Genomic DNA, 23,656 nt, shown 5'->3' with positions numbered 1-23,656 from the left:
AAGGACATAAAGCCCCTTCTAACCACCCATTACAAAATATTAAATGCTCATATGTAGCCACTAGGGGGCTTTCGCCTTTCTGACAATAGCTATTTCTTTGTAATAAATCCTCATATTTAGTTAGTCAAGTTAAATCACGGATGTCTTTATGATAAAATTAGAGTGCCTTTAACAGGGATGTATAAAGGAGGAGCTGGTTCATAATAAAACTGGGCCATGTTGTTATGTAAATCGTGTTTAAATTGATAGATATTACCCCCTGTAATCTACCGGATATTTACAGAAACATTTCGGACTTTTAAATAGGGTAAGATATAAAAAATTGCGGATAAGCTGTTCGAAGCGATCACGGGCTCTTTGTGTGATCCTTAAAGAGGACTCGAGCCTACTGTGCGCTCTTTACATATACTTGCGCTTTTGAATCTGAATAATTTCAGTCTGCGTAACAGAACATGCTTGTGTGATCTCGTCAAGAGATAAATCGCTGTTTAAAAGCAAACAGAAAACAACAACTTTTCACGGCGCAGCGGCTCTCGCCTGTTGTCTTTATCTTTTATTTTCCTTTGCGCCTGCCTGGCGGCCTGCTTCCTCCTGCCAGTCCTCTGTGCGGGAAGACAACATGGCGCACAGAGTGAGGTCTGACCGGGGAGGCCGTGTGTGCGGTTCTGAAAGTGGCATGGAAGCCGATCTGCTCGGTCACAAAACAACACACCCAGAGTCTGCTTTCAAAAACGCCGACGCACCTCATTCTTCTGTGAACTCCTTAGAGTTTGTTATTACTGCTCTTTTATAGTTTTAGTAACTTCACCTGGATGTCCTAACGCGCGCGCTCGCGCTTTCGCCCGTATTTACATGAGTGTGTGCGGTAGTGAGCGAGTGTCACGGCCCTCTGCGGAGACGGGGGGTTGGGTAGCTGGGTAGCCGATTGGCTGCTGCTCACCAACACAGTCAGCCTGGGCTTGTTTTAACATAACCGGGGGCACTTCGACTAGCACGAAGATAAAACATGTAGTAAATAATCTGCTGTGGCAGAGGGAGACACCGGTTGTGGCTCTCAAGGTGTAACAGCAGATTTAATCTTGTTCTTCACTGTAAAGCTGACAGTTTCTGAGAGGAGGGCCGTCGCTGCTGCCGTCGCCGCTGCTGCTGATGAGGCGATGAAGTGCCGAGAATGAGAGCTGTGCCTGGGCCTACTACTACTATCAGAGCTGCTGCAGCTGGGATTGTGCAGGCAAAGCCGAGGAAAGCAGTCGCTTTGTGTCACTCCAACAAAGATCCGCTGTTGGTTTGACGGTGATCGACCTCCAAATGGTGGGTTTTTCGCCCTTATTTCCACGTGTTGACAATGTGTGAGTTAATAGTAGCTTCCTATGATCGCTCGTAGCTTGTTTGTGTGAGCCGCTCTTGTGTGTTTTTTTTTCTGTGATGGCTCAGTGTCACCACCTTCACTACAGTCTCGGTGATCGCCATGACCCACAATTAGCAGACAAAGCGGCGCTATTTTTCTCATAACTCGCAAACAGAAACGTGTGGACGGAGCTCACCGGTGGACGTGTTTAGGGTTTTGTCTTGAGCTGGCCTTTTACAATGGAGGCCATGCTATCATGGTGTGTGTGCGCACAGTCTTCGCTTCATAAGTTTCTTTTGCAGACTGGATAGGCTGTTGTTTTGCTCGGATTTATGTTTGTTGTGGTAGTATTAAACGTCACAGCTCCCTTATCTAACAGTGTCTGTTTCTGTTCAACAGGATATAAGGATGACAACATGAATCAGTCATACAGACCGGGTCCTAGGGTCGAATCAGTGTTTGGCCCCAGCCAGCCAGATCTGAGGGGCCGAAACGGCCCTCTGAGCACTTCTTACAGGAACCAATGTGGCACTGTGACTCGTGGACCGGGCCAGCTGTCACAGCCTGCTTTCCTGGGATACAATCAGCTGGAGCGTTTTCGCTGCTACAGTCCACAGAGGAGACCACAGCGCCTGAATGCTGACCCCCAGGACAGGAGCAGCTTACGCTGTGCAAGTCCAATCACTGATGATGACGATGATGAGTTTCAGCCACCAGCAGTCCAACTGCCTCCATCTCCTGGCACTGACAACATGGAGCCATTCGAGACTCTGCATGCAGGTTACAGCCCTCAGAGGAGACCACAGCGCATGAACACCTCACTCAACAGCAAAGACTTTCACCCCAGGAGCAACTTGCACTGTGCAAGTTCGATCACTGATGAAGATGAGGGGTTTGAGCCACCGCCCATCCAGCTACCTTCGTCCCCTGGCACAGACGACATGGACCCCTTTGAAAGTCTGCAGAATGGGAGCAGGAACGGCTTCTCCCCTCGCAGTCCAGACAGCTTCGAGCGCATCCCCGATGCTCCCATTGCCTTTTGGGAGCATCGCGGCTTGCATTTTGGGTCCATGCTGTTTGACAGCAGTGACATCAAGGAAGAGGAGGAGGGGCACGGTGGCGTTCAGGACCTCAAACCTTTTCAGATCCCCTCAAACACGACCCAGGATAGAAATGTCGCTGGGAGCAAAAGCACATGCAACTCAGTGGTAGAGAGAAGAGCATACAAACCCACAGTCTTTAATCTGATGTCCAAAACTATTTCTGAACTTAACCCCACACTAAGTCCCAGTGCACTGCCAGAAATCACTATGAGAGACGGGTGGAATGTGGGCGAGGAGTCGGACAGCGAAGTCGAACTCGCCTCTCCTGTTGACCCTGGGTTTGTCTCACCAGCTGGCACCAACTCTAATGTGAGTTGGACACACGTGGGGAATTTGTTTTGCATTGTTTGTGCAACCAAATGAACATTTGTTTTTCTTGGCTATGTATTGGAGTGGAGAAATCTAATTTACGAGGGGAAGATTCTGTTAAAAGTAGCACTTGAAATATATCTTATAGTGATGCGCCAATCAGTCAGTCAAAGATAAGAATCTGCTCTGATTAGATAATAAATACAGAATAAATATGAAGATATGACGTATTCACCCTGTTCCTTAAATAAAGCAAAACCATTTTTAACGTAGTAAAACTCAGATAAAGTTTAGTGGAACATGCTTTAATGTAAAAATGAGAATAATCTTACTATTTCTTTGTTTTCTGTTTGAGTCAGAAGCCATCTTACTTTCTCTTTTGTAGTGTCTAGAAAATCTTAATGGCTCAAAATTAGAATCTAGGTCTTCAAAGAAAAGCAAAAGTTGTTTTTGACCAGAAAGAAACTGGATTTTTTTTTTTTTTTCAAATTGGTAAACATGTATGTTGAAATATACACTTTTAGATGAAACGTAGCTTGATGAAATCTTAACACTGAAAGAGTAGCTGCCCGTGCTTTCCTATAGCGTTCTGTCACGGTTTTGATTCCATTTGAAATAAGGTGACCTGTCATTTTAGCCTTTTTCTCACATTAAATTGCTGTCCTTGTGCTGATTTAGTCCAACAGCCCAAAGAAAAAACTTCTCCCTGTTGTGAAGTACTTAGAAGGAGACCTGGTGTGGGCAAAATTCAACAGACGACCTTGGTGGCCCTGCCAGGTCCTCTGTGACCCAAACCTAGGGGTCCACACAAAAATGAAAGGTGAGTTCTGATGAAGCTTTGATTACCTTTTGCATTTTTATATCTGTTCTGTGGACAGATATGCTGGTAAAATAAAATGTAACGACATAGTAGTAGTTAGTAGCCGTCAATTCTTATACAATAATATAGCAGAGGATCTGAAGATTAAGTCTGAAGAGCATCACAAAGTTTACTCAGTTTAAGCAAAATTGGTTGTAGTTGTGTTCGGACTCCCTTTTACCACATTTATCCTTCTAGTTAACTTTCTATTAATATGTTTGTATACAGAATTAACCTTTTGAGGCTTACCGTCCTTGTGGAGGGAATGAGTGTATCTCTTTTGAAAAACAGTCTTCCCTGTGATTGTGTTGGCCACACATGATCATATTTCTGCAATAAAAGTATATATCCTTTACTGGTGTAGTATTATATATGTATTTTTTGAGAAACTGAATAAGGAGTTTTCATTAGCTGCAAGTCCTTATTCTAAAAATTAAAAGGAACTCCACAAATTTAACGCTGTTGGTAGTAATCAATATAATGAAGAAATTTCACTTTTTTCACAAAAGTAAAATTTGATATTAAGATTTAATGATATGCAGCTTCAGCCATCTCTATGAAACATTTGATCTCACTGGCTAATTGGCACTAAATCAAATTAATGTCTGTGTCTAACACAGCTGTTCATTTCTCTCTCTCTCTTTTTCAGTACCAAGTAATCGTCCTTGTCGGATGTATTTCCTGGAGACGGTCGGCGAGGTCACTGAACGCACCTGGGTCCCAGGGAGCGTCATTCTACCATTTGAAGGGGGACATCAGTTCGACGAGCTGCCTGTTCTTAGACGGAGGGGAAAGCAGAAGGAGAAGGACTACAAGTATACGGTGAATAAGTACATTTACAGTCACGGTCAAAAGAAAGTACAGCATCTTTGAATTCTAGAATTTTACCTATCAGGACGTCTAAAAAAATAATTGATCTTTACATGGTTGTAGAAGTGTTAACATTTTTAAGCTGCTGTGTGCACAAACCCACAGCAGATTCCACAGAGTAATGATGCATTGAACACATCTGAAGCCAACGTGGAATAGTGTGAAAGGCCCACAGTGACTAAATCTGTCTCTGCTACAGACCCACGTGGGGAGAAACACAGACTTTAGAGCCTGTCGACCAGGACAGAAAGGGAACGTGAGAACGTATGGCAGCTTTTCAAAAGTGTTAATAGCTCTTTTTCACATTTGTTAGGTTGCAGCCACAAATTCCAACGTCTATGATTTGACTATTAAGTGAGCAGCGTAGTAACTCGTGGCTGTGAAGTGGAAGGAGAAGGATTCATGGTTTCAAATATTCTCTACAAAGCAAAATTTAAAAAGTGCGCCATGCATTCGTGTTCAGTCCATCTGAGTCAGTATCTTCTAGAATCATATTTCGCAGCAGCTACAGCTGCAAGTCTTCTGTGATCGACCTCTACCAGCTTCGCACATCTAGAGACAGAAATTACTGACTGTTTTCTGCGATTCGATCAATTTTAGTCCAATCAAAAAGAGAGCATCTGTGAAAGTCTTTTTTTTTTTCTTTTTTTTCAAATCTCACCTCAGAATCTCAATTAAGCTGGACCTTTGGGTCCTTCTAACACCTGAATATGCTTTGATCTGACTATTGCAACATTGTTCTTGTTCAGGTTTGTTGTCCTGCTGGTAGTTGAACCCACTCTCTAGTCTTTTGCAATCTCCAATAGGTTCTTATCCAGGTTTCCCCTGTTTCTAGCTTCATCCATCTACCATCAACTCTGACCAGTTTGTTTGCACCTACTGAAAAAATACATAATTACAGTATGATTATGAAATACATAATTAAGTGATGTGCAGTGTTTCAACCACTGTGTGTTATAAGACTTCCAAAAAGATAAGAAAATAACACTTTCAGACCAGCTACTTAACAGTAGTGGCCCAAATTGTTGCACTGGTTTCAGCAGCAGCGACTCCTCCCTCCTCTCACTAGTGATTTTTGATACCATCGATTTTCTTTCCGATCCAATGCTTAGTTAAATTCAAGCTGGTATCGGCGATACTGAACCGATACTGAACAGATGTTTGTGCAAAAACACCTAACCTGTCTGGTAAATGTAGAAAAAGTGCATTAACTCTAATCTTTGCTTCATAAAGAACACCAGGCATCACTCTAATTTATTTATTTTAAATTCCAAACTACATTGAGGTAGGAGTCTTGTTTTTTATAGCCAAGCTATTTTAATCATACAACATATGAGAAAAGTAAAAGCCCTACTGAAATAAATCCTTGTTTAATTAATAAGCACTATGAAATGAAAGCTGGCATCCTAATTACCACAACATGTTCATTTGAAAATCCTGGAGATGTGAATGAAACAGCAACAGAGGCATCCAGCTTTGAAACTTTCCCATTCACATGTTTTTGTTTAGGAGCAGAGGCATTTTTACAGTTTTCTCTTTTAGTCTGTTTGGTTTTTTGCTCAGAATTTCTTCTGCCTTCAAAATGACTTTCTCTGTTGACTTATTTCACGATCCGCCATTGTGTCTGTTTGAGTGAGTGAGAGAGAGATGGAGGGAGCAGCAGGCGCACGCTGCGTTTGAGCAATATGTCTGTACACTGCAAGTGTCAAGTATTTTTCTTAGTTTCTTAACACTATATATTTTACACAACTACAGAAACGGTGGTCACGAATAGAATGAAATTACAAAAGAAGGTAGTAACGCAAAGGGATTTCGATAAGTAAGATTAAGAGTAAGATTACGTTAGATTACTCGTTACTGAAAAAAGTGGTCAGTAACGCGTTGCTGACATCGCCATACATTCTCCTGGCAACCATTCCAAGCAAGCCACACTTGTTCAGTCTTTTATGAAGTTTACTTTTATTAACTTTAACATTTATCATTCTCATGCCTGAATAAAGCTTGAGATGCAATTTCTCTGCGCCATCTTTTGTCTGAAATTGATGGAATATCCTCTTCTGAAAAGACTGGAAACTGTCTGAAATTTTCCACTACTTGCTTGACTTGCTTGGACTAGACCTAATAACTCTTCCAGGATTGATTGCCAACAACAGTTGATTCTTTCATGTCATTGCTGAGGTGTTTTCGTCTTGGCTTTGTGTAACCTACACCTGTATGCGCCAGGTGAGCAAATTTGTAGACTTGTGGTTGATGAGTAAATCAAGTTCATTTAACTATCAAAACCTGGCTGCTACTTTCCCTTTTAAATCTGTTTTTAAGCTGGAGTTTCTCAGACAGTGCTTTTCCAGTTTTCATTCACATTTGTTTAATAAATACAAATGTGCAATCTGCTCTATGTTTTAGTACATATACACTAAATTTAAATAATATTAAAAGCTGTTAAACCTCCTCCCTCTAATGAAATCTTTCCTGACTCCTGTTATGTGAAACTTTAGAATTCAAAGAACTGTGTCTCTTTTTCTCCATGACAATACTTTTTATTCTCTTATTGTGTAAATTTATCTACGCATAAATTCTGATCTGGGCAGATTCCAAAAAGTTTGCTGACTGCGTGGAAAGTGAGTGTGTCCGAAGCCGAGTACCTGCTCCCTGGTCGACAGAGGAACAGTGAGAGTACACTTTCACTACCCGTCAATGGAGAGGAACATCTGACCAGCCTCCCTCCATCTGAAGAGCCGCTGGAGGCCCCCTCCGTCTCCATTGTCCCAAATCGACCCAACTCGCCTGGTCCGACGACCAACGGAAATGGGCACCATCTCTTCAAAAACTCCACAGCACACGGCAATAAGAGCAAAGCTATGAGAAAGAAAAAGAAATGCTTGTCGGACATATTTGGCCATATTGTTGGTGGAAAGGAAACTGCCAACAAGGCCGGCCAGCTTCATGCAACAACACGTGCACTGAAAGAGGAGCCGAAGGACTCGCCTTATGCTGATTTAGACTCAGTTCCGATGTTGAATCGACCTAAACGCACAGCTCTTTCTCCAATATATGACACTGATACCACGGACAGAAAAGCGCATGCTTCAGTAAAAGTGAAAAAGACATCTAAAAAACTAAACGTTTGTTCAGATCCGTCTGATTCGTCCTGTGTATTTCAAAACAAAGCAACTTCTAAAGATCCTGAGCAGAGGCCAGGCAAATTGTCCCATGGTTCAAGGGAAAAGCACTCTGGGACTCTTTCTGCCAGCAGCCGCCTGATAACAAAGGCTCTGAAAGCAGCAGAAGAGGCCAATCACAAAGATGAACCAGCCACAAGCCGAATCCCACCAGAAGCTCCTCCTGAAGACTGCTTCGGCAAAACTCCTACTGATGCTCCCATCAATGCGGAACTGTCTCCGAATCGGAAATACCCCAGCAAAACATGCTCCTTTGTTAACCACAGCTCTCCGAAACGTCGCGCACGGAAGCTGAATAAGAAACCAGTTCACAACGGCTCGGTGGTCAGGTCAAAGTGCGAGGGGATAACTCGACCTGCGCAGCAGCCGGTTAGAATCAAGGCAGAAAACAGTCCATCAGATCTATCTACCTCCTCCTCTCTGTCTCTGTCTCCAATGGACACCTTTCATGACAGTAAAGAATTAAGGTTCAAATCACTAGCCATGGAGGACAGCAGTGACTCTGAGCTGAGCGTCTTTCGACCTGACTCCAATTACAAATTTAGTACTATTCTGATGCTGTTGAAGGACATGCATGACACTCGAGAAAAAGAGGGCAAACCGCTGGTGTTGCCGCCGTCGGCTACCTTAATAAAGGAGGAACCCCTGGTGATCCCCACCGCAGCAGAAGGTGGTCCGCTGAGAGGCTCCTGCGAAGGTCTACCTCTTCAGATCAAATTAGAAAACGGGCAGACGGAGAAACCCATGCTGAGCCAAAGCACGCCGGTGAAAACCAAGCTCTGCACTAAAGCGGGCGCCTCAGCCGACACCTATCACTGTGAAGGCTTTCCTCCTCACGCCGAGGTCGGGAGTTCGGAGAAGCAGCGCAGAAAACAAAGGCTTCCATCTAAACTGAAGCTCACAACGCCTGACCTGCGTTTGGACGTACCGGAGAGAGACTTCATCAGCGTCCAGTCTGGCTTGACGGAGCCTGTAGCAGACTCATTTGGCCCCGAGTCCTCCGCCAGCTACCTGGAGAAGTCCTCAGAAATAGCCGTGGCTCCAAAGAAGCGCTGGCAGCTGGTTGAGGAAGCTGCCGAGACCGAGGCAGCCGGGAGTGAGAGGTCCGCTGAGACCGAGGCACCTGCCGAGATGAAGGCTTCTCCGACAATGAGAGTATCTCCAGATCTCGAGGCGCACACAGAGAATGACTCGCGCTCTTCAGATGCAAGCAGCACAGCCGGTAAGACTCGAGCAGAGTGCTTTATAGGTTTTAGTACTTCTTGAAATATCAAAGTGTTTTGTTTTTTGCACACAGGCCAATCTGAGAACAAACGCCTCCGGAAACCAACCAAGAGGCTCTTGGAGTCCACCGAGGAGTATGAACAAATATTTTCCACAAAAAAGAGGTCAAAGAAACACACGGCAGATTGTTCCAAAATGGTGAGGGATGTTTTTTGGGGTTGTGGTTTCCTACAGTATGGATTTAAAAAAGGAAACAAAAGATTGGGGATTTTTCAATAAATAATTAGCTACAGCTATCAAAGAAAAGCCCAAAACCACAAGAATAATTATAAAACTGTATAAGACTTGTACAAATATATAGACGTTTTTCACAATTTGTCCCATTATGATCACAAACGTCAGTGATCATAATGAGAGACGCAGGTAATTGTGAAGTAGAATGAAAAGATTGCATGGTTTTTAACTTTCTTTTTTTCAACAAATGAAAGCTAAAATGATAGTAGTGTATTTTTTTTGTAGCCACTCTGGGTTTTGCACTTCATTTTATTTAGGTCCGCTCAGACTAATTAGGGGCTTAATTCATATTTTTAAATCAAGGCTCCTTATCTGTGAGCCTTCGTTTCAGAATTCGGGACCACTTTGTTTTGGTCTGTCACATAAAATCACAGCAAGTTTGCTGTTGTAATGTGACTAAATGTGCCAAAGGTGTGAATACCGATAACTGTGAACTTGTGCATTGCGCCTTATGTTTCTGTGTGTAGGAGACTTCAGGGATTACGGTACTCCATGATCTCAGTGCTACAGAAGCCATGGCTACCTCAACGTCGCCTTTAGCGGAGCCAGGAGAGGCTCGGGTAAAGATGGATCCGAGTCCGTCTCAGGAAGAGTTTTCTCCTCCAGCACCACCTTTATCTCCTGTCACAGCACCACCCTGCTTTGACACAGACGCAGCAGAGGAGACGTGTCTGTCTTTCGAGTGTGGTGAGTCTTACTCTCCGTCTGTTCTCATCAGGTTTTCGCCTCTCGTTTTCTTATCTTTTTATAAGATCTGTTTGTGGCGTCCCCATTTGAACTGGATATCAGGTGATTAGTAGAATGGTGATAGAGATGAGCCTTCCCATATTATCACTATTGCTTTTTGAGCTCAACTCCACAACAACGGGGCCATTTTATTGTCCCCACCCCTGCTTTTTTCAATTGACCTTTCAATCTAGAGGGAAAAGTAAACAGTTAAGAATCAAAGTTATTATTGCTAAAATCTTTTAGAGAGCATGTTGTGGTCGAATGAGATGCGATTCCAAAGGTGAAGTTTGGCACTAAAATGAGACTGCACATCACCAAAAGAACACCATACCAATAGGGAAACATGGTGGTGGCAGCGTTATGATCTGGAACTACTTTTTTTTTCTGATGGACCTAGACTTAACGAATGAGATCATGAGCAGTTATAAATGTAAGTCAGTTTATACCCAAAACCTTCAGCTGTCCTTTTTCATCAGATACGATAGTTAGAAAAAATTCTGAAATTATTTATATGCTGGTCTCATGTTTTTACAGCTCAAAAGCCCATTATTGTAACTGCATTTGCCATGTCGTCTGTCTTTGAATGTCAATTTCTGCATGTGAATACTTGAGACTTACGTCAATTGTTTTTAATGTCAGACTCGGGAACATCTCTTCAAGAAAGAAAGAGGCCCAGAAAGCTCTCACACAAGGCGATGGAGTGTACCATAGAAGAAGTGTCGGCAGGCTCCTCAAAGAAAAAGGTATGTTGATGAAATTTTTTACAGGTATGCTTAAAATTACTCTCATCACTGGCAGATTTAGGCGTGAAGTGGAGAAAGCTAAAGATTAGGGTGATGGCAAGGAGCCCTTAGTAGGCTTGGAGCTCATTGCAAACGATGGTCAAAATATCAGTGGAAACACAAGAAGGGTTTGATTGTTTTAATGCCGATATATTGTTTTTAGGTCATTGAGAAGGTTATACATTTTGATTAGCAGTTTTTATTATGTCTTTTTTTTTCCAGATTTGATCCTCCGTTTAAAGTGTTTTAGTATCTTTTCAGGGATTTAGGATTTGTTTCCAATCAGACAAAAGCTCTCATTTGAAGAAAAATTATTTGCTAGGGGTATGAATAATTTTGGGCTGTAATTAGGGAAAGATGGTTCTACAAATGAGTGAATCGTGGAAGTTGAATACAAATGCAAAAAATTGTTTAAGTCAATTTTTAAAAAACCTTTTGATACTTGTGTGTCTTTTTATTTTTTCCATTTAAAATTTTAGCACAATTATATGGTGTTTTTTTAATCATAAAATCTTTCCTGATTTACTGTATCTTCACAGAATTGTAATGAGTACGGCTCTGTACTCCAGGACCCTGAATATTTATATTTTGTTCTAGGAATCTAAGCGGCAGCTCGGCATTTCGCCAGACGTAAAAGTGTTGGTCAAGAAAACACAGGTATTCATGAAATCACCAAACATTTACTATGACATGCTGAAGTTCTGTTTTGTGATTCTAATCCTTGTTTTGTGGGATAGGCTGCATCCATGACGAAAGAGAAATCTGCCCCCTGCGCATCATCCGCCCCTGCTGAAGCCGCCAGGCGTCCAGAGAGCAGGTCGCCCAGCCCTGAGCGGTGTAAGACCCCGAAGCAGGAAGCTGAGACGGAGCCCTGCATCGCCGAGGAGAAACAGGAGGAACACACTGGAACACTAACTCCTAAACCTGAGGTGCCCCTGCTGTGTTTTCTCCAAGCAAAATGTTTAAGTTTCTCTCTGTTCTGGCTGCTTTAGTAACATTAGATGATATTCATCTCCTTTAGGTTATGCCGGTGGGTTTGAATGACAGTCTGTCGTCCCCGGGTGATGTTAAAGGAAAAATGGGAGCTGCATCCTTGAAGGAGAGCGTCTGCCAGGTGAAAAGACCTTCACACTGACTGCGACGTGATTATTTTCACCTTCTGTGTTAGTTTCAGGTTTATTGTCAGTGTGCCTCTTGCTGCGTGTGTCTTTTTGCAGGTGTGTGAGAAGACGGGAGACCTTTTGGTGTGCGACGGTCCGTGTTTTGGCGCCTTTCACCTGCAGTGCATCAGCCTGTCTGCGGCCCCCAAAGGAAAATTCCTCTGTCAGGAATGTAAAACCGGTGGGTCTCGCTTTGTGACTCACAAAGGACCTAAAATCCTGCGACCGACCGTGAGCGGTTTGTCCTGAAACGCTACAAGTCTTCAGATTCTCATCGACTTCCTTTTGTTTCAGGTGTTCATAACTGCTTTGTGTGTAAGAAGTCTGATAATGGAGTGAAGCGCTGTATCATCCCCCTTTGTGGGAAGTTTTACCACTCGGACTGCATCATGGCGTATTCGCCCACCCTGCCGCATAACAAGGGCTTCCGCTGCCCTCTGCATGTCTGCCTGTCATGCCACATCACCAACCCTCTCAACGCCTGCAGCACCAAAGGTAGACCCCCCCCCCCATCATTTCAATCAAACCGCATCTGTAGAGGAGCTTTTATAAGAGTTGCAACATTTTTAGCATGGTGAACACTGAAGCACATGGTTGGCTGGCTGCCTTCACTCCGATAAGACAGAAGCTCTTAGTTTTGGCAGCAACATCACATTTGATAAATTATCATGTCATGTGTTGTGAATCGGCACTTTAAAAAAAGGTTGAGTTAAATTCAATAATTATCATTGGAATAAGGTTAGAGATTGCATAATCTTCAAGGTTTTAAATGCATAGTTATAAAATTTTGCCGATTTTTAAACAAAGTCCTAAAGTGTTTGATGACTTTTCTTACTTACCAATAATCACCTTGAGGAAGTTCTAGTATTTTTTTCTTTCTTCTTCCAAATTTAAAACCCTTTGGCGAAAAAATAAGTGCATAAATAGAGTCCTACAGTGTTTTCAGCATTTTTAAATAATTATAATTTGTAAAAAAAAAAAAATAATTTTCTGTGTCTAACTGTTTATGGTTCTTTTTCAGTTGCTTACTCAGTATTTGGTGCTATTATGTTTCTCAGTGTCCCGGCAATTTAATGTTTCTGTGAAATAATAAATTCATCTAAAGTATTTAATCCCATACAATAGTGTCAGCTTGAACTTGGGGAAGTTTCTGCGCGTGGATGAAGCTGTTCTGTGTGTTTTGCTTCTCAGGTCGGCTGGCTCGATGTGTCCGCTGTCCCGTAGCTTATCACCCCAATGACAACTGCATGGCAGCAGGCAGCCTGGTGTTGTCCAACAACAGCTTCCTGTGTCCCAACCACTTCGCTCCTCGCAAAGGCTGCAAGAACCACGAACACATAAACGTTAGCTGGTGCTTCGTCTGCTCCGAAGGTCAGTCTGGGCTCGGGTCTCCCTTTTAGCTTTCAGTCATGGTGAACAGAAACTATAAACTCAGTTGTAGGGTTTCATGTGTAACCAGGTCCTAAATTTAAACTAAATCTCACCTCAAGTCTGCAAAAGGCCAACAATTTTCTCACTTTCAGATACCAATGAAGTCAAATGGAAAATAAACCCTTGTTGTTTCTGTAGCATTTAAGGGAGCAAGGAGCTGATTTAGTAGCTGTACTTTTTAGGGGATTTCATACTGATCACTCAACAAATCTTACTGGCTAGGGAAATATTTTAGAACTAGTTTGATAAGTGATGATTTAAAGTGATTTTCTATTTTATACTTACAGTCTCTTATAAGAAAAAAGCTATTTTCCCAGCAGGATGTCAATTGCAGTTACTGTGGTGTGATTATGTATCATAGTCTGTTTTGTTTTGTAAGAATAAGTCGACCGGAACAGGCATCACAACCAGAATTAACAGATCATCAACAAGCAGAAGTTTTGACAGTTTTCCGCTCTGGATAGTGTAATGCTTTGTTGTTTTGTAAGTTTGCAAAGTTTCATCTAAATCAACTAAAGATAAAGTATATATAATTGGGCATATATATATACTTTAGCATATCAGAACAAACAGCTGTTAAATACGGGGGCAGATGGTTGATGTTGCATCCACAGGACTTGGACAACATCTCCTGTTTATACTGAAGGACTTGTATTTTCCTGACTGTACAGGGGGCAGTCTGCTGTGCTGTGAATCCTGTCCTGCTGCTTTCCATCGGGAATGTTTGAATATAGAGATGCCTCAGGGTAGCTGGTTCTGCAACGACTGCAAAGCCGGAAAGAAGCCTCGCATGAAGGACATCCTTTGGGTCAAATGGGGGCGATACAGGTAAGGGCGAAACATTTCTTCACCACACAACAGCTCAATGCAACAGGAAAGGGACCCTATCTGAAACCTGGCCTGACGCTTCAGGTGGTGGCCCGCCGAGGTGTGTCTGACCAAAGACGTCCCAAACAACATCTTGAGGATGAAACATGAAGTTGGAGAGTTCCCGGTGCAATTCTTTGGCTCCAAAGATTTTGTGTGGACGTACCAAGCCAGAGTCTTCCCCTACATGGAGGGTGACACTCACAACATCGAAAAGATGGGGAAAGGTTCTGACGCAGTGTACAAGAAAGGTGTGTGTTTTCGCTAGTGTTTTAATTCTGCACATAAATGACATGAGCTGAGATTGTATTTGTGTCCTTAAAGCCTTGTCTGAGGCCGCGGAGCGTTTCAAAGAGCTACAGACTGAGAGAGAAATGAAGCAGCTTCAGGAGGACAGAAAGAACGACAAGAAACCACCTCCGTACAAGCACATCAAGGTACGCTGATCTGGCCCAACTGGACCTAAAACCAGGTGACTGCGATAAACTGAAAACCTGGGGAATGGTACTTTGTTTCCTAGGTGAACCGACCCATTGGGAAGGTGCAGATAATCACTGCCGACCTGTCTGAAATCCCCCGCTGCAACTGCAAGGCGTACGATGAAAACCCATGCAGCATGGATTCGGAGTGCATAAACCGCATGCTGATGTATGAGTGCCACCCGCAAGTGTGTGCAGCCGGGGAGCGATGTCAGAACCAGACTTTTACAAAGCGACAGTACACCACTGTGGAGATTTTCAGGACGCTGTCCTGTGGATGGGGTTTACGCGCAGTTTCTGATATCAAGAAGGTAAATTGGGGAAAATACACGCTGAAACATTTTGAGAGATGTTGACACATTTGACTTATGTCTCATTTTTGTTCTTTGATTTTTACCCCAAGGGTGCTTTTGTGAGTGAATATGTTGGGGAGGTGATCGACGAGGAAGAATGTCGCGCCAGAATCAGACACGCTCAGGAGAACGACATCTGTAACTTCTACATGCTGACCCTGGACAAGGTGATTCTGGAGCGAATAGCTGTAAATGGAGCATGGAGACGGGATAAATGATCAAACACCCTGAAACAGATCAGGGGACTAAACTTGTTATTTTTGTTCATTTAGGATCGGGTCATTGATGCTGGACCCAAAGGGAACCAGGCACGCTTCATGAACCATAGCTGCCAACCAAACTGTGAGACTCAGAAGTGGACTGTGAACGGGGACACCAGGGTCGGGCTGTTCGCTCTGCAGGACATCCCAAAAGGTTTCACTGATCGAATGGATTTTTTTTTTTTTTAAGCATTCTTAAAGTTAATAGTTTTTACAACCTTTCAATTGTGGCTCCAAATAATTACATTTATTTAATGCTAAAGATTTATATGATGATTTTGTTCAGTTAAGTGGAGGACGTCATAAGAAATGTTTCTCTGAAAGTTTTAGCTTGTGGACCCAACAGATTGGCACCCTAGCCATGGATTTTAATAGTGCTCCATGTTGAACTCAGCCTGCCTGTAAAATGAACAATTGCGACAAAAAAGTTAGTCCTGCGAACTAAAATAAAGACAATTTGATGTAATTTATTCTCCATAGGTGAAAGGAAGCAGCTGAAAATCTCAATGTTCTACACGTTTTTAGACAGAGGCTTTCGCTGCACTATTAAAATGTTTTGAAAATGGCATTTTCTTAAATTACATGCCCTTTTTCTCTAGAATCAGAGTTACCAAACTCCAGTCTTCCATGGCCATTGTCCTTATGTGTTCGCATCTGAATCAAATGTATAAATTAACTCGTCAGGTTCTACAGAGATCTGCTACTGGCCTGGATATTTTATTTAGCTGTGCTGAAGCAGAGATCTTAAAGTTAGGCAAGTTGAAGCACCGGTGTGACTTATTCATGTTCCATTCTTAGAAGATTTCTAAGTTTTCTGACTTTGATATGTGATTTTTGCTCTTTATGTGTAGAAATTGTTTTCGACAATTAAAGCGTCAGTATGATTTTCGCTTTAGGGGTTGAGCTGACCTTCAACTACAACCTGGAGTGTCGTGGCAACGGGAAGACTGCTTGTAAATGTGGAGCTCCCAACTGTAGCGGTTTCCTGGGGGTTCGACCAAAGGTAAAACTGTGTATTCAATCCGTGGTGCCTCTGATCACAATATCAGTCAAAAATAACACTCGCCACTGATTAACCTTCACTTGGTTCCTGCTTTGCAAACCCCCCCAATCCTCCATCTTTACTTAGAACCAGCCATCAGCTGAGAAAATGAAAGTGAAGGAAGGGAAAAGGAAGGGCAGCATGAAGAAGAAGACCAAGCAACAAGTAACGAAGGAGAGGGAAGACGAATGCTTCAGCTGCGGCGACGGAGGCCAGATAGTGTCCTGTAAAAAGCCGGGATGTCCCAAAGTCTATCACGCTGACTGCCTCAACTTGGCAAAGCGGCCTGCAGGTTAGTAGATCTACAAATGATAACCATTTCAAACTAAAATTCAGACTCAAAGTAACGATGTGTTTCAAACTGAAATGTTTGTAAAGGTAAACGTGAGAAGAAGACAAAGCTTAAGAAAAGGTGCTAACTGAAGTTGGAAGATTCAAAGGGCTGCCAGAAGATAAAAGTTAAAGTTTTGTAAACTTAATGTGGTTGAAGATGAGTTTCGTTTTATATTTCACTGATCTGTGTATTATGATTTAAGAAATAATCTGTTAGTGAAGAGGCAACAGAAAAACCCTGATTTGTTTTTGCTGTCTGAAGCACATATGTTGAGTTGGCTATTTAATGAAGAGACTGTTGTTATAGCAACATTTATTGTCTTTGTAGTTTGGCAACAAAGACACCTGACACCTGGCATCCACTGTAATAAATTTTTTGTTTTGGAATTTAATTTGCGTTCATGTTTTATAATGTTTGGGAAGCTTGTTTGGTGGCCATCTTGACATCCTTCTAGAGTAATTTGATGTGTTGTGTCTTGTAAATCAATGCAGGCTCAACACTCAAATCAATTCATAAAAGGAATTCAACATTTTTGGAAAGCCATGTAGAATTTTCTCTCTATTTCATAATTCTACACTACGCTGTGTCATAAAATCCCAAAACAAAACGCTGAAGTTTGTGGTTGTAGCATAATAAAATGTAGAAAAGTAAAACATTTTTAGTAAATTTAAATATTTAAAACGCTAATAGTTTCAGTATTTTTCCACATTTCAGCATGGCTGAAGTATTGAATGATCTTGTCTCCAGGGCGATGGGAGTGTCCATGGCATCAGTGTGACGTTTGCGGTAAGGAGGCAGCTTCGTTCTGCGTGATGTGCCCCAACTCATACTGCAAAGAGCACCGTGAAGGCAAGCTCTTCATCTCCAAGCTGGACGGAAAGCTGTCCTGCAGCGACCACGACCCGTGCGGACCCGAGCCACTGGAACCCGGGGAGGTACGGGAGTACATGCCCAACATGGCCTCCATGAGGCCCGGGAACATGGCCGTGCCCGTCCCTCCTGACTCGCTTCCAGCCGCCACAGGAGCAACTCCTCCTTCGTCTTCTTCTGCTGCTTCCCTCTCCTCCACTCCCTCCCAGGATGCTCTATCCGGCCGAGAGCCTCCTCCTCGCCTCTACATCAACACAAAGACCGCCACTTCCAGCTTCGTCCCCTCCAGCACCTCCTACCTCACTGACATAACTGAACTGACAACCGGCGCCGCCCGCGAAGGAGAGGACGGAGAGGTGGAAGACGGTGATGTGTACGGGTTAGACACGGAGGAGGACGAGGAGGAGGAGGACGAAGATGACGAAGAGGACAATGAGACAGAGGAAATGGAGGTTGTGGAGGAGGAGGAGGAAGAGGAGGAGCCGCCTTATGGGAGTGACGCACTAGAAGACGAGGAGGAGGAGGAGGATGACGAAGAAGGAGGGGATGTGTGCGGGACGTGGGGCGGCTACGTGGATGACGATGCTGATGATGAGGAGGTGGAGGAATGGGGGAGGCTGGAGGACGATGAGAAGTGACTCCCTCTGTAACGCTGAGCAGGAGCTCCCTCCACACGCTGACAGGACAGAAGGAGTTCCATATTTGTACCTACTTGAACGCAGCACTGCCTTCACTGTGGTACAGCATTGCCTTCTCATCTCCAGACTGGCAGCGGGGATGTGTCCTGGTGCTAAGGCTGAACTGTTGTCTCACTCAGTCTCTTTATATTCCTGTCCAGACTTTTATTTTATTTGTGTTTGGTGCTCTCTTGATTTGTTCTGTCTTTTCACACTGTTTACATAGTTCAACCTTTTTTTTTTTTCCTTTTTTTTTTTTTTAAATGTTTGTAATATAAGAAATGAGTGAGAAATTTGACCAAACCGTCATCATGAGGCCATCTTGTCTCGTCGTCCCTGTCTTTACGTCCTCTTTCTGTTTCCAGGAGTCGTCGAGTCCCTGTTACAGTTAAGCAGAAACCGTACCTTCTCTGTTTGTGAGGAGTGAAAAATAAACCCACTGGAGTCATTCATTTCAGATAAACATTCTGGCTTTCTCTGTATCACAACAGTCTGAACAAATTGGGAAAATAGCTACTGGGCAGATGGAGTTACAAAAAGCTCCTGGTGTAATGGCACATCAGACAGGCAGCCTACTTATTTACTGAAACACCTACGAGTCGTGAAAAAGGGTTTTTGATTAAAACATAAGAAAGAATTCCATGGTGAGAAACTGTGCTGACCAAAAAGACGCTAAACAAATATGATGAGATTATATCTCCCTTATCCTTGCATTTGATCGGATATTAAGTGTAGCTTTTGAAACTTCTGGAAACTTTTCATTTGACATAAAAACATGCATTTCTGAGCACATGAAAGCTCAAGGGAGCACAATGATAATTGATCCGCAACTTTGTGGGAACAGTTTATGGCTCTTTCCTGTCACCATGTGAGTGTGCAGCAGTGTACAAAGCAACCAACGATTATTTTAGTAATTGATTATTTTATCTGAAAATCTGAAAAAATGGCAGCTCAACCTACCAATTCTTCATTTAACCACTCGTTTTTATATCCCATTAGACAAAGATTAAAAGATGAATATTAGCAAGCAATTCCTTTTTTAAATAAGAAAATAAAAACGTTATTGTGTAAAATGCGATAACACAGCATTTCTTTAGTAAATTTGAACCTGGTGATGCTGAAACTGTTTCTCATTTTATGTGTAAAGTTTTTGTGCAGTTGTGGCTTAATTACTGCTCTAAATGGGTTGGGGTTTTTTTTTTTGTCAGCAAATGGCCTTTTTTTGCATCTCTATGCTCCAGTTAACGATTAATCGATTACTAAATTAGTTGACGATTATTTCAATAATCAATTTGTCACGATTAATCATGTGAGCCCTACAAGCTTGGCGTAGAAGATCTTCAGTGGTCTAGGCTTCTCTCAACCTGTGAGCCACGCTCGACACACAGCTCTGGAGGACACAGTCACAGCCAGTTTTGGGCAGTTCATCAGTGAAATCAAGCCCCAGCACTTGTCCCCTGTTGTCCTCCAGCGCAGTAAAAGGATGGTGCTGGACAGCATTGGGGTCGGCCTCATTGGAAGCACAACAGATGTCTTTGATCTGGCCCTGCAGCACTGCCAGGTAAATCAAAGTCTCCATTGTCAATGTGCAAATTAGTGATGCTGTAGAAATGCTGAATCAGGGGCGATTCAGTGTGGGGACAAATGACCAAAGGAGTAAAAGATCTCTGGTTATTAAAAATGTTTTGGTCAAGAATAGATCATTTACTAAAGTCTTTTCATTTCAGCACATGTATGCACCTGATTTCATCAGCTCTGTGTACGGCCGCAGCAACGTCCGGCTTTCCCCAACCCTGGCTGCTTTCGTCAACGGAGTGGCGGTGAGTAAGTTTAGTCGCTGGTACAGGAACTGCTTTTGACTCAGCTGTTCCTGCAGTCTGGCTCCTCAAACAACACAGCTGGTTTACAAAAATAAAAACAAGCCACCTGGCTCTAAATATTTCCATGAGTACATCTGCTACCAGAGAAGCGACCTGAACATCAAGCTTGTTTCTCCAGGAAATAATTTAAGTAATTTTCCTTTTCGTTTTTAACACACCAGACAAAGACGCACTTTATTGAGACTGTAAACCGGTGATCTGAGTCAACTTGGCTACAAACTGCTTTCTGATTTATCAGCATCCAAGGAATAAAGTCTTTGCTTTCAGTCTCACTCCTTGGACTTTGATGAACCCTGGCATCCAGCAACTCATCCATCAGGAGCCGATCCTCCTCCATTAGCACTCAGTGAAATGATGCTATATTTCTGTAATGCCAGTAAAACATCAGAAGTGCTTGACTGGAAAGCTTAAGTCGTATGTTCTCTGTTCTGCATTTCATTAACCAAACCATCACTTTAATGTGAGAAACCTATAAATGCCAGAAATGTCAGTCGACCCTGAAGGTTACGCCACTCAGATATTTGAGTGAAATGTGTCTTGATGTTTTCAGTTGTTTTACTTTAGTCAGCTGAAAAAAACTAACCTTTAAAATGTTAATATTTACTACAAAATGTCTCCCTATAGTTTATTATTGTTAGATTTTTATTACACGTTTTCTCGAGGTATGTTCAGTACTGTAGACTCGAAGCAGGGAAATCATCCACTAGAGGGCAGGCTTGGATTCTCATTCAGCTCTCAGCTTCTTTTCATATCCTGAGGTGTTTTTGGCTCCTGCATGTGAGATGTAATGTAGAGTCTGGATCAAAGTTTAATGCTTATTTAGCAGAGCCTGGTTGATTTAATCTCTCTTAAGCAGGTTATGGTGGCTGAAGTTAAAGAGGAACCAGCCAGACTCCTAACTGTTTTGGCATGTCATTAAGAAAAGAGAAAATCCAAGGTAAATTTCAGCAATATTAGAAATGTATGATATTTACCGCATGTCTTCCCCCCTCTCCATTTTTTTTCTCCCCTGGAGAGGATAAAAAAATGTCATAAACATTCTTAATAGAAATATTGTTTACAGCAGGATCTGTAAACCATCCACTAGAATGCAGGTTTTAATCTCCACTCAGAAAAAAACACAGCTTTGAAGGAAATCTCCTCATAAAATGATTGAAATGCTGATATTTAAATGTCTACACACTGATCAATACACTTACATTCCTCCCATGCCTTGAGTGAATTTGTTTGTTCTCTTACCAATTTATGGCAATATTTCCTAACATCAGGTATCTTAACGTATATTTTCTTAAAAACAAATCTCTTTAAGGTGACGCTATATTTTTACAGCAATATGTCCCATCAATAAAACATGATACTTCCTTGATCTGACCCACTGTGTAACTTGTGAGTGACATGGTGTGTGTTGTGCTCAGTTTTCAGGCTTTAGACAGACAATAAAAAGAAAACAAAGATCTATTGTTGTTTTGTGGAAACTCCAGTGGTGCCACAGCTATAGCTTAATATCTGCTTCTCTTTGACAACATGTCATTTAGTCATGGAAGAAATTAAGTCATTCATGTCTCTCCTGGTTATTGTTTAGCAAGATAATGGTGGCGTCAGGTTGTATGGGGTTTTTTCTTTTCATCAGAAGATGGACTTCCTTGTTATAAAACAACGTTAAAGGAAAAGTCAACAGAAAAGTTGTTTAAAATGCATCCTTGTATTTATCTTTATGCTGATCTGTGGATAAGACTAATTACCTTAAGTCTGTTTGAACTTTGTTATTTTATTGTTTTCCATCTATAGACATCCTAAGGTTGGTTTTCTCTTGAACTTCACAAAGTAAAACTAGATACTACAATGTCAGTCTTTACAAAGGTAGATTGAGTCTCACATTCTCATTAAATGTTTTATTATTACATACAAAACCACTAGTAGTAACCCAAAAGCATTATTCAGATAAGGATAGGTTTGTTTTCCCTTATTCAGAACTTTTTTTCAAGATGCTGCAAGAAAAGAAAATAATGAAACATCCCTCATTGTTTTCTAGGAGTTTTCACCCACTCAGAGCCTGTCGTCTTGTTTGTATTTTGTTCACCTGTCAGAATCGAGTCCCTGCTGATCCTGTTACTTATTCCACCCACTCCGATCCCAAAAGATAATTTTCTTGTGTAGAAATACTTGGGCTCAGGTTTCTGTCTCTCAAAAAGGGAAACCTATTTCCTGTAATAAGGGAAACCTGTGCAGGTAGTGAGACATAAAACCTCGTTCTGTGTGTCAGAGCATCCGGGTGATGCTAAGTCACTGCTGTATTGTCTTGACTGTGTTAAAGAAACTTTTGTTGTGTTTAATGCGTCTTGGTTTTGCTGTAATGGGAAATAGCAGAGGTTCACTGAAACTGTTTTATTGTATTGGTGAAATCTTAGCTCAGCATTATTCCATTCTGATGACACTGAAGGAAAATCCAACTTTAAATGTGTGTAAGGTCTCAACCCTCATGCCCAACAGGATGACGTTTGGTCTGTCTTTGTTTTCTGTTTCAGAGTTGGTATCTAAAAGAGTTGCTCTGTTTTCTAAAGGAGGGATTTATTGTGGCATTTTCCTGTGCCGCTATTTCCTTATCAGATATTTTCTTGAGACTAGACTCTTCGTTTTACTTGGTAATTCAAGAGATAAAGGTTTCTTTATCACACATTTCCCTTTGTGTTATAGTTTCCTCTGCATCTCGTACTCGTTTAACGGTTTCTGGAGAAATTTATTAAAATACCATTGCCAATTGTTTGACTGTTTTCTTGTTTATAATAGTATTAACAGTTAAGATTTCATTATTATTATTATTACTATTATTATTTACAAATTTTGTGAATCTGATCAAGTTATGCAAATTCAAACACATCAACAAACATTTAGGATTCGTGTCTAATGCTACAACATTAGACATTTCACTGTTGCTGAATTTGAATGTTCTGTGAATAACCAAAAGTTACAGATCTGTTTATTTTTTTATTTTTATTTTTATTTTTATTTTTTACCATCTTCTTGTTACCGTCATCTGAAAATATTACCACCACCAAACTTTTTTTAATCAAACACAAACAATAAATACATCTAAATACAGCGTAAAACCAAATACTTTCCCACTCAAATGTTGTTGAGCAAGTCTATGTTAAATTAAACATGTTGCTTAAAATGTTCTGATTGCTTTTAGCTTTGACATTTAAAGTTAAAAAACTGAATAAAGTAAAGCTGAGTGACTAAAATGTGATACTTACTTATATAACCTACTGTTCTCCCCACTCACATAATGTTGCTCCCAGTTTTCTGGCTTCAGACACAAAATGAAGACAACTTTATATATATATATATATATATATATATATATATATATATATATATATATATATATATATATATATATATATATATATATATATATATATATATATCGCCCGGCCAAACAAGGTCTGCGTCAGGTGCTGGGGAACCAGAGCACCTTGATGATAAATGGGCTACTGGAACAACGAGGCGGACAACGAAGCGGAAATGGGCAAGAGATGAAAACTTGGATCTGTTGGAATGCTACTACTCAAGTAGCCCCGATCGGAGGGGCTATATGCAAAGACT

The 23,656-nt window shown here is 41.7% G+C and overlaps 1 protein-coding gene across 1 annotated transcript; it reads left to right on the top strand.

Moving 5' to 3' along the window:
- Positions 1-642: 642 nt before the first annotated feature.
- nsd1a (nuclear receptor binding SET domain protein 1a) lies at positions 643-18,635 on the top strand. Its single transcript, XM_044128035.1, has 23 exons — positions 643-1,311; positions 1,748-2,760; positions 3,439-3,580; positions 4,269-4,441; positions 7,078-8,890; positions 8,966-9,090; positions 9,654-9,873; positions 10,555-10,658; positions 11,295-11,354; positions 11,435-11,626; positions 11,719-11,811; positions 11,915-12,038; positions 12,152-12,352; positions 13,049-13,228; positions 13,960-14,116; positions 14,201-14,406; positions 14,480-14,592; positions 14,676-14,945; positions 15,038-15,154; positions 15,260-15,401; positions 16,144-16,250; positions 16,377-16,581; positions 17,371-18,635. Exons 2-23 carry the CDS (start codon positions 1,765-1,767, stop codon positions 18,129-18,131), a joined length of 6,501 nt encoding a protein of 2,166 aa, XP_043983970.1. The 5' UTR covers positions 643-1,311; positions 1,748-1,764; the 3' UTR covers positions 18,132-18,635.
- Positions 18,636-23,656: the final 5,021 nt, after the last annotated feature.

The sequence above is a fragment of the Gambusia affinis genome, linkage group LG09 (assembly GCF_019740435.1).
Source record: "Gambusia affinis linkage group LG09, SWU_Gaff_1.0, whole genome shotgun sequence".
Lineage (NCBI taxonomy): Eukaryota > Metazoa > Chordata > Actinopteri > Cyprinodontiformes > Poeciliidae > Gambusia > Gambusia affinis.
The sequence above is the reverse complement of the archived record's forward strand: the minus strand, read 5'-3'. Positions and strand labels throughout refer to the sequence as shown.

Bases quoted from the DNA above. Each gene is read 5' to 3' on its own strand.
- nsd1a (XM_044128035.1), top strand. From the start codon at position 1,765: ATGAATCAGTCATACAGACCGGGTCCTAGGGTCGAATCAGTGTTTGGC. The intron at 11,627-11,718 runs GTGCCCCTGCTG...CATCTCCTTTAG, and splicing joins CACTAACTCCTAAACCTGAG to GTTATGCCGGTGGGTTTGAA. The intron at 14,407-14,479 runs GTGTGTGTTTTC...GTGTCCTTAAAG, and splicing joins TGACGCAGTGTACAAGAAAG to CCTTGTCTGAGGCCGCGGAG.